This window comes from Ostrea edulis, chromosome 1, assembly GCF_947568905.1.
Source record: "Ostrea edulis chromosome 1, xbOstEdul1.1, whole genome shotgun sequence".
NCBI lineage: Eukaryota > Metazoa > Mollusca > Bivalvia > Ostreida > Ostreidae > Ostrea > Ostrea edulis.
In genome coordinates, this window is record NC_079164.1 from 25540593 (window position 1) to 25552363 (window position 11771).

At 35.5% G+C, this 11771-nt stretch overlaps 1 protein-coding gene across 3 annotated transcripts in view; it reads left to right on the top strand.

Moving 5' to 3' along the window:
* Positions 1-11771, top strand: part of LOC125663806 (macrophage mannose receptor 1-like) — a 47043-nt gene that overhangs the window by 20047 nt on the left and 15225 nt on the right. For all 3 annotated transcript variants that reach the window (XM_048896182.2, XM_048896183.2, XM_048896184.2), the window contains 15 exons: positions 2421-2471; positions 2940-3122; positions 3733-3978; positions 4653-4810; positions 4893-5009; positions 5114-5229; positions 5555-5703; positions 5877-6085; positions 6768-6883; positions 7737-7786; positions 8126-8296; positions 8402-8446; positions 8657-8723; positions 8850-8949; positions 9286-9353. In XM_048896182.2, the coding sequence (XP_048752139.2) occupies positions 2421-2471; positions 2940-3122; positions 3733-3978; positions 4653-4810; positions 4893-5009; positions 5114-5229; positions 5555-5703; positions 5877-6085; positions 6768-6883; positions 7737-7786; positions 8126-8296; positions 8402-8446; positions 8657-8723; positions 8850-8949; positions 9286-9353 (1846 nt within the window). The remainder of the gene's footprint in view (positions 1-2420; positions 2472-2939; positions 3123-3732; positions 3979-4652; positions 4811-4892; positions 5010-5113; positions 5230-5554; positions 5704-5876; positions 6086-6767; positions 6884-7736; positions 7787-8125; positions 8297-8401; positions 8447-8656; positions 8724-8849; positions 8950-9285; positions 9354-11771) is intronic.

An 11771-nucleotide genomic window follows, 5' to 3' on the forward strand; every position in this document is an offset into this window, starting at 1 on the left:
CAGTTAGACATATCATTTCTGGTGATGTTAATATAGTTGAAAATGAGGACCTCAACTTACTTATTTTAAAAGGTCCTAAATTACAGAGAACTTTGGTCTTTCAATTGGCGATATAATAGTCAAATAGGTTACATGAGTAATATGTTTTAGTTCCAGCTGACAAAACTTGTAGTAACGTTGTCTTTGTTTGTAAGACTAATAATTACAACTGTATTTTAAACTAACTTGGCATAAATTCCATTTTGGTAATTGTACTTATACTCCAACTGCCCTTTCAAAAGATGAAATTCTTCAAAACCATGCTTCAGTTTTAGACACATTTGATATCCCAGTCAATGGGTTGGATGAATATGATATACTGTACCTATACTGGATTCCTAAACTGTATTGCTGGATCCAGTTAAAGTTCTACCAAGCCCTATATTTGCTCCTCGCGAAGATATTAACAGCTGTGGAGGAGAAACATTAAACGTACTGTGCGACTACATAAGCCAGAAGTGGTGTAAATCAAACGTGGATTCTTAAAAAAAGAAAGAGACATTTAGTAAATTTGAAATCGCAAGACTTTTTTCAAATCAACAACATCGACTTTTAAACACTTTACATGACCATTCCTCGCTACACATTAAAGACTAGTCTTTTTGACATCATAGAAAGTTCCTTCTTCAACAAAAGTGGAAAACCGAAATATTCATATCTTGTGATCAGTCATCCAAAAATTACTTTATTAAACACCACTCTGATTCCACGCACAAGTACTCTAAATTTAAAATAAAAATTATGTTGGAGTTCCTCATTGACAATGTCGTCCTAGTCTTTGGTGATCAGGTCTTCCAACCGTCTGTTGGAATTCCCATGGGCGCGAATTGTACTATCCTGTTAGCTGACCTGTTTTTATATTCTTATGAAGCAGAATTTATTGAAAAACTTCTACGTGAGAAGAAAAAATACCTTTCTGTGGCCTTTAATTCGACATTTAGATATATCGACATTTTATCTATTAGGAATAATAATTTTCATTCATATGTCGATTCGTTTTATCCCTGTGAACTTGAAATAAAAGACACCACAGAGTCGTCCGCTTCTGCTTCCATACTTCGATATCGTTCTTGGCACACTGATTTTGACTGAGGATAACTCCGTTTACCTGATCAGGATATAGGGCTCACGGCGGGTGTGACCGGTCAACAGGGGATGCTTACTCCTCCTAGGCACCACCTCTGTTGTGTCCAGGGGTCTGTGTTTGCCCAACTATCTATTTTGTATTGCTTATAGGAGTTATGAGATTGATCACTGTTCGTTATCTTCACCTTGCATCTTATTGAAAGTAGATATTAACAGCAAACTAACAACTCATCTTGATGACAAATAGGCGGGTATGGCTGCATGGTCGACAGGGAATGCTTTCTCCTCCGAGGCACCTGATCCCACCTCTGATATATCTATGGTTCCGTGCTTGTCCAACTCTCTATTTCGTATTGGTTATAGGAGATATGAGATTGATCACTGTTCGTTATCTTCACCTTTCATGATTCAGCTTCTCCATTTTCAACTTCCCATATTCAAGTAGCAATATTCCATTATCATCTGCATATGCTGTGTATATATCGCTGACATATTGCCAAAGCGGCGTAAAACCATAATCAATAAATCGACTGATTCAATACCCAAGAACTTGTTCTGCGTATGTTAAGTTTTTAAATCGAGGCAGGCTATTGACAAACAAGTTAATGGTGCAGGGGTTTCAATAGTCTCGTTTCGAGTCATCATTTTGCATATTTTATGGCTATTATAACTATCTAATTTGCCAATACAATGTTAACCTATCATTGGGTCAAATGTTGTCTGACGTGTTTCATACCGATTGTTAAGCCATTCATGGCACACTGATTTTAACTATGGATAACTCCGTTTACCTGATCAAGATATAGGGCTCACGGCGCGTATGACCGGTTGACAGGGGATACTTACTCCTCCTAGGCACCTGATCCCATCTCTGGTACAATTGTATGTCCAGGTGTCTGTGTTTGCCCAACTCTCTATTTTATATCGCTTATAAGAGTTTTGAAATTTATCACGGTTTGTTATCTTCGCCTTTCCTTATTCCTTCTAAGACCGAACGCGTAAATTAAACATGTTCAATATATTTGCATTGTTATTTCGGATTTCAAACATTTCGGTTGAGCATCACTGAAGAGACATTATTTGTGGAAATGTGCATTTGGTGCATCAAAATTGGTACCGTATAAGTTTTACATTTGATGATACTGTTAACAGTTTATTTATTTCAATCATCAACGAATACGAAACTTATTCCCTGAAAGACACTATCAACAACACATTTCACTTTAGATAGATTTTTTTTAAAAACTCACACAAAATGGGATATCTTTTAAATTTTATGAAATGTTTATTTACAGTCACCAACGACACTGGCAACCTTCCGGCTACCTCACCTCCTTTTCCATCGGGTAAGATAGAAAGAAAATACTCTTATAATGTATTTGCGCCTTCCCATACAATTTGTAGATAAAAATGGTTATGCATGGATTGAAACAGATGACAAAAAAAAAAAAAGGAAAACAAGTTGATAAATGTATACTTGTATACAAGTATACTCGTATAAAGAATATCATGTCATAAGATGCATACGTGTCCATATATGTAAACTTGAGAAGATGATAACCAGGGGTGGGTAGCGGTGTTCTCCCACTCTTTAACAACATCATTTTTTGTTTTGTTTGGAAGAAAGTGAAATAAATTGGCTGATTTAGATAGTAGTAATGAATGGCAAGACAGTAAGCATGAACTGAGGAATTGAACCTATGTAGTAAAGGACGAACGTACCCCTTTCCCACATACCCTTTGTATTGCGAAGCTACATGTCTAACAAATAACTAAAGTACGATATTTGAAATTGATAAATATAAATGGTTTAGGTGACAGTGTATATGGATGTCCGGGTGAAGAATGGTCGGGCTATCGGTTGTCGTGTTATTTTGTGGCAAGAAACAAAACATCATGGACTGAGGCTCAATCCTATTGTAAATCGGCTGGAGGAAACCTCGTATCCATTCTAGACGAAGGAGAACAGGCATTTGTGTATAGCTTGTTGCCAGCGTGTAAGATTATGAAGTATTGCTTTCCTCGATATTTTTCCTTTCATATGTGTAATTTCATGTATATACACGAACCATTATAAATCTGTTTGAGCATACTTATTCTGTCTAATCGTATTAAGGATGCACAAGTGTACTGACAAATATTTAGATTTAAGTGTACTGACAAATATTTAAATTTAAGTGTACTGACAAATATTTAGATTTAAGCGAAATGAACCGGTGTATAACTGGATATTTGAATGGAAATTAAGAAAAAAGGTTTGTATATTCTAAGATTATATGATTGTTATCAAAATAAACAGGTCACAATTTCTTAGTGAACAACTGTATACTGCTTTAGATTTCTCCACTTTGTGTCTAAATCTGTCTGAGATTATGTAGTTTTGGTCTATTATGTAAATATCGAAAATTTAGTAGCAGTGAAAAAAAAGTTTTATATGGTTTTAAATAGTAACACTTAGTGATTTGGGCCTACTATGAAAATATCAAAAATTTAATAACAGTGAAATAAAGTTTTATATAGTTTTAACTAGTGATACTTGATGGTAATCTATATGTCAGAAAAACGTTTCAAAGTTCATATTTTAACAGGTATTATTTGTATATGCAGCTCATTGCTACAACATCCATGGCTCAGACAGTAGCTGTGACAAATGGGCAAAAGAAGGAGAATGTGACAAAAATCCTCTGTGGATGGCTAACAACTGTCAGCTTTCCTGTCAGAGATGTTTCTCAGTTTGTCGGGATGAGTTCGGATCTACTGAGTGTCAGCACTGGGCAAAGAGTGGAGAATGTTATAAAAACCATAAATGGATGCTGCAGAACTGTGCTCTCTCATGTGGAATTTGCGACTCGGGTTTGTTGACTCTCATATATGAAATTAAGGATTTTCTCATATCATTATCTGTAAATGTAGTGCGGGTTACGATTGATACGGGATGACTTCAGCTTCTCCATCGTCAACTTCCCATATTTATGTAGCAATATTCCATTATCACCTGCATATGGTGTTTATATATTTTAACTGATTTGATACGCAAGATCTTGTTCTGCGTATGGTCAGTTTTTAAATCGAGGCAAGCTACCGACAAACAAGGTAATGGTACAGGGGTTTCAACAGTATCGTTTAAAGTCAGCATTTCGTATATTCTATGGTCGTTATAACGATCTAATTTATCAATACTACCTATCATTAGGTTAAATGCTGTCTGACGTGTTTCATACCGATTGTTTAGCCGTTCTTGGCACATTAATTTTGACTACGGATAAATTCGTCTACCAGATCAAGATATAGGGCTCACGGCGGGTGTGAACGGTCGACAGGGGGTGTTTTGTCCTCCTAGGCACCTGATCCCACCTCTGGTGTGTCCAGAGGTCCGTGTTTGCCCAACTCTCTATTTTGTATTACTTATAGGAGTTATGAGATTGATCACTGTTCGATATCTTCACCTTTCATAAAAGTTAGTCATTGGCTTTTGTATCAATTCTTGAATGTACATTTAAACATTCAATTGTGATCTGCAATTACAGCAATATATGGCGGCTTTTGGACTGGTCTTCACGACAGAAAGGATGAAATGGCGTTTGAGTGGTCAGATGGAATGAAAGTGTCCTACACAACATGGGCTGACAGAGAACCAAACAACATGGGGCGGAGTGGTCAGGACTGTGTCATGATGAAGTTACTGGTAAACCAATCAGGATAACTTTTATTTAATCTATAGTTATAATAAAAAGACATGTGTTTACATACGGTTTAATTCTCTGCAGGATGGTAGATGGGTAGACTTTAACTGCAACGAAAAAATGCCCGGTTTCGTTTGTAAGACTTCAAAGAGAATCGTGCCTAAGGCCACCGTGTCGCCTCTCTCTGTTGGCTGTTCTAATGTAAGACATGGTGATTTTGTATCTTGAATTAATATCAATACTAAGTTATCTTAAAGGACTTTAGACAGTCATGCAGTCTGACCAGTGTGTATACACAATTGTAGGGTAGTGTTGGATACAATGCCTTCTGTTATGGATATTATGATACTCCAATGTCTTGGTCTGAAGCAGAAATCTTCTGCGGAAACATGAGTGGGCACCTGGCAACAGTTAACGACAGGTAACCTAGCAACCGTAGCATGCAGTGTACATGTATATTCCCTTGAACTCCCTTGGTGTAGTAATATTTTGTCATATTTATGTTCTCTCAGAACATAGCAAACTGAACCAATTACATGATTTTGACTACGGATTCTACCTTTTGTGTTTCCAGGAGTCCGTGTTTGTCCTACTATTAATTTTGCATTCTTTATTGGATTATGAGATTGGTTGCTGTTTGTTATTTTCGCTTTCCATGTACTGTAATATACGTTTATGCACAAAATGATCACCCTGTTAATTTGTAAATTGTGTATACATGATTATATGGCTTTACTTTACTACAGATATGTGCAAGCTTTTGTCGCCAGTCAGATCGTAGGAAGACAAGGAGACTTTTGGATTGGTTTAACCCAGAGTTACGACACGGGTATAACAGAATCCTGGACGAGTGGACAGGATGTCAAGTTTACATACTGGTCAAACCAACACACGGGTGAGTCAGCTGGGCTTTGACAAATAAAATTAAAATACCAAGAAATTATACTGTAATTAGAAAATCAAGTTAGTCAAGAAATATGTTGTCTTCTTCGTATGTTCTTAGAAATTCTAAACTCGACTTTTAATAAATATCATCTTATCTGTAAATAGAAGTGTTATTATTTATAGGAGCACTAGAAGAGGATGGGTTTTGTGTATCGATGTCAGCTAATCATCCCGTTGGCTTATGGTCTACTTTCAATTGTTCTGTCCAGAAGACCTTTATTTGTGAATTTCCAAGGGAGGGTTTCACAACGCCTACAACCACCTCGCCTACCACTACTGTGCCAAAGGCCTGTGAAACGGGATGGCATGAGTACGAGGGAAACTGTTACATGGTGATAGCAGTTAAAAATATTGTAACGTAAAAATACTGTATATATTCATCTTTTTAGAGACATACTTAAATTAAACTGGGATTTTATACAGGTAATGCTTATCCATATTTTGAATTTGAACTTCGTTTTTTATATATCTTGAACAAACTTTAATTTGAAGGTGGAAAAGTCATAGTTGTACAATGAAATAATCCCATGAAAGATTTATTGGTGCTAACAAAAATCAAAATAAAAGTGAAACAACATGCATATAATTGGCATACAGATAGATTTGAATTAAATCAAATATCAACAAAGAAATGTCTAACTGTATCCTGGATTATCAATATGATATATCCTTGATTGTAAAAGTATATGTTTTTTTCAATTGTCATATCGACATAATTTTTTATGTACCTAGAACTATTACCCTTTGATTTCGACGATGAAATATTACAATTTTGTAAGATTTCATCTATATATATATACTCATATTTCTTGTACAAAAACCGTGTTAATTTTGCCAAAGTAAAGCCATATTTCATGTGCAAATGCATGAATTAAGATGCTTAGCGCTATTCAGTACCTTTGAGTCCATATTTAATTTGAAAAGTTATTTTATATAGTATGTCTATATCTCTAATAGAAATGGAGTTGCTTTGTAGAATTATTTGTAATTCAGCACACTTGATGTATTTTTCAGAAATTTTCAAAAGAAAACTGGTTGAACAGTAGGGACATGTGTAAGAGGATGGGTGCAGAATTAACAAGCGTCCATTCCTATGAGGAAAACCAGTTTCTCTTCTACGCATTTGTTGAGTAAGATGTGTTTATCAATGGAATATGTAGACTTTGTAGACATCGATGTGGAATTCTAGAAGTCTAACGTATAGCCAAATTATTTCAAGTAATACTAAGTTGCAACCCGCGCAGAAGTGTAGTTCTTTCAAATGATTGAAAATCAATGGATGCAATGAAAGTGTATGTTCTCTAGAAGTTGACGGTCACACTGATAAACCTTCGCTAGCCAATTGTCCAATTCGCATGAGAGTAGAATCGGACTTTTGGCTAAAGAAGATGCGCAGAAAAATCCTAGATTTAAACGTTTTGACCAACAGGACAGAGCTCCTTTTGTAAACTATTTAGAATAAAATTTTGAACCTCCGTTGATAAGTCTGACCCCGGTCATTTTCAACGTTGATTAGGGTACTTTGATCTCTGGTTAAAAAAAATCCAATGTCGATACCTTCAGCAGCCATGCATGTTTGCTGACCCCAATGATCAAATTCAAACATGGAATTTTAGATGTAAACAAAATTGACTGAACTTTCAACTTTTAATATCTATAGACAAATGTAGAGTCTTGAATTGGCAATCATTGATGACAATCTAATTTGCCTTCAGTCAAGGTGCATCCAAATTGTTTTCAAAGGGATGAATGTGTCTTGTATGTCGAATTTCGTACCAGAAAGTGAGATGATAGCCACCATTAAAATGCACAATATACACTTGTAACCTCATTAAGTTATTGTTTTCGAAGGAAAGTATGATGTCCCTACGATGCCTGCGAAAAGTCAAGTTTATATCGTGATGACTGACCACAAAACCAAGCCTATATTTTAGCATAGTCGTCTAAATTGTGTTTACAATACAATATACACGATTGTTTTAGGTATATGGACCCTTGCTGGATAGGATTGAGTGATCGGGACTTAGAAGCGGGTACGCAACAACTGTTTAATATTTTTATGATGATACATTGCAGCTGTACATGCATGTTTATATGTTTTCTATGGCAGTTTTGTTATCAGTAGAAGTCAATTAATATCTTTTGGCGGTAAAAAGTAATTCACAAGTATTCAGTAATTTTCTTCATCTGATTTTAAAGTAAACATTTGTAAATTGGCCTACAAGACCATTTTTTAAATATTCTGCTTTATAACCAGACACATGTAGAAATTATAGTTTGTTTACAATCATACTTCGGAAATTAGTAAGAGTAGATCAGGGTATATCAACCTTTTACAGAAAAAATATGTACTTTGTCCATATCTCTCTAAGGCTTTTCATGGGAAGACGGAAGTGCTGTAGATTTCACTAGCTGGGGTGATAATGAACCTAATGATTATTACAATAATGAGGATTGTGTTGGATTCTACAACAGTTGGAGTTCAGAATGGAATGATTGGAATTGCTATGATTTACGGAGCTACATATGTAGGATTCCTAAAGGTATATTTAATATTCATTACAAATCATAATTTTCGAAATTGTATTTGGTCATATTTATGAATGTTCTGTCGGAATTTCGTAACGAGAAAATGTTGTTTATTCCAGGAATGCCAGTTTTAAGTGTTGTAAATTATACTTTACCAGAGCCTCGTAAGTCTTCCTAAAATGTATTGGTTTTTGCATTTGTACCCACTGCAATATCCTGAATCCATACTCCATTATAGTGAACATGTATATTTGCAAGTCTTCTTCGTGAAAAAATTCGCTGAATGTACATGTACAACGCTTTATATTTTTTATTTTCATATAAAGACATACATTTTATTTCAAAAATTAATTACTCTGTACTTATCTTTACAGAGCCTTGCGCTGACAGTAGATTTATATATATCAACGGGTTGTGTTACTATTTTGAACCGGGAAATGTGTAAGTTGATGCAGTTTATTTGTTGTTGAATGTACGAAACGCAGAACGTTGTGAAAAATAAGATTCGTATGTAACATTAATTTATTTGATAATAATTTAGTAAGGTTTGCATATTCTCTATAACAGAAAACGGACATGGTATGAATCTCAGGATTCCTGCAACAATTTGACCGCTAGCTTGGTCACTATCACATCCCAGTATCAACATGACGTCCTCTACTATCACGTGAGTTTTGATGAGTGCTTGCGCATTGGTTATAATATAGCTTTCTACACCCGTTTGATCCTCTCTCCTTCAAAATACTATGTGCTTATTAAAGTTCATCTACCTTTTATCGATTTATTAGAATAAATGTCGTCTGCTGTGAATAGTTAACTTAATACTGTTAAAACTGATAGGAAATTCACAATGCACGTCACCATACTACTCTTTTTACGTCACATAAATACCGAACAATTTTATGCTTGTATTTGAGATTTAATCTAAAGGTTACCAGTATTAATTGATTCGAATACTGAATTGCCTAGATACTTACAGAGTTAACGAAATGTATTGTAACAGTTGCAGAAGAAGTCTGAAGACCAGTCTTTCTGGATAGGATTAAACGACATTGATCATCAAGGATGGAAGTTAGTATTTACATCTATGGCCCTGGAATACACGGATGAACTCCTGTCCATACAGAAAATGGTTTTACGATCACAAAATATATTTAGCCATATTACATATGTGACGTGTTTCATACCGATTAATTGTTAGGCCGTTCTTGGCACACTGATTTTGACTACGGATAACCCCGATTACCTGATCAAGACATAGGGTTTACGGCCGATGTGGCCGGTCGACAGGGGATGCGTTTTCCTCCTATGCACCTGATCCCACCTCTGGTATATCCAGAGGTCTGTGTTTGCCCAACTCTCTATTTTTAGCTCTTCTGAGCCAAAGGCTCAAAGAGCTAATGCTATGGCCATTTGTGCGGTGTGCGGTGTGCGTAAACTTTTTAGAAAAAGGGCTATAACTCAAGAATCCCTTGGCCAATTTTTTTCAAATTTGTTACAGGGTATCATTGGCCCAAGGGCTTTCATACAAACTAAATAGAGGGATGTGACCCTTTAACAAGGGGAGATAATCAGGAAAATACAAACAAAAGTAGTGGTTGCTAAAAAATCTTCTTCTCAAGAACCACAGGGCAGATTATCACCAAACTTACACATAAGGATGAGGATATGTTGTAGATTAAAAATTGTTCAAGGCATTACCCTGGGGCAAAGGGCGTGGTCTCAAGGTCACTTCAAAGTTGACCTAAATTAAAATTTTTTTTAAATTCCTTAAATCTTAGATATTTTAGTCATTATAAGGACTAGGCTCATCAAATTTTGACAGTTGATGCATCTTAGGACCTTGTGTCAAGTTGTCTCAAAAGTAGGTCACGGTGACCTACTTTTTGAATTTTGCAGGTATTTATTTTAAAATTAATTTTGATGCATATCTTGGACACTTTGAAGCCTATGATCATCAAAACTTGTCAGTTGGTGGATCATGGGACCTTGAAATGCGTCAACTGAAAAGTAGGTCACCGTGACCTACTTTCTGAATTTTATGGCTTATCATTTATAGATATATTTTAAGTTGTTATTTCAAATACCGAGAGGTTTAGAATCATCAATTCTTGTAAGTTGATGCATCTTGAGGCCTTGAAACATATTTATAAAAAAAAGTAGGTCACAGTGACCTACTTTTTGAATTTTGCAGATATTCAAATTTCACATTTTCAATTTTAGATGCATATTTTGGGCACTGTAAAACCTAGGATCATCAACCTTTGTCAGCGTCTTCGTCTTCGGTTTGTGTCGACCAAAAAGTAGGTCACCGTGACCTACTTTTGGTATTTGACAGCTAAGTTACTATATTTCAGACACTATTTGACCTACAATCATCAAACTTTGTCAGTTGATGCATCTTGAGTCTTCGGAGTGTATCGACCAAAAAGTAGGTCACTGTGACCTACTTTTGGCATTTGACAGTTATATTTATATATTTCAGTCACTAATTGACCTACAACAATCAAACTTTGACAGTTGATGCATCTTGAGTCAACGGAGTGTGTCGACCAAAAAGTAGGTCACCTTGACCTACTTTTGGAATTTGACAGCTATCTTTATATATTTCAGATACTATTTGACCTACAGTCATCAAACTTTGTCAGTTGATGGGTCTTGCCTGTTCGAAGGGTTTCGACCAAAAAGTAGGTCAACTTGACCTACTTTTGGAATTGGACACCTATATTTATATATTTCAGATACTATTTGACCTACAGTCATCAAACTTTGTCAGTGATGCGTCTTGCATGTTCAAAGGGTGTTGACCAAAAAGTAGGTCACCTTGACCTACTTTTGGAATTGGACGGCTATATTTATATAATTCAGATACTATTTGACCTACAGTCATCAAACTTTGTCAGTTGTTGGGTCTTGCATGTTTGAAGGGTGTTGACGAAAAAGTAGGTCACCTTGACCTACTTTTGGAATTTGACGGCTATATTTATATATTTCAGATACTATTTGACCTACAGTCATCAAACTTTGTCAGTTGATGGGTCTTGCATGTACGGAGTTCGCTGACCAAAAAGTAGGTCACCATGACCTACGATTGGAATTTGACAGCTATATTTCAATATTCAGATACTGATTGGCTTAAAATCATCAAACTTTGTGAGTTGATATTTCTTGGGTTCTCAAAATGTGTAAACCAAAAAGTAGGTCACATTGACCTACTTTTTTTTGAATTCTTAGGATTTAACTAAAGATTTAGAATACTAAGAGGCTAAGAATAGAAATGGTGGGGTTGTACAATTTATCAGAAGAGCGATTCTAGGCCCTTGGGCCTCTTGTTAATATTTATAGGAGTTATGAGATTGATTATTGTCCGCTATCTTCACCATTCATGCATAAGTTTCGGAAACTGTGTTTTCATTTCAAATTAGGCTTTAATAGATGTTAGGAGGTATGTCAGATATACTGGGAAAATAATTTAGGAAAATAAAAAAG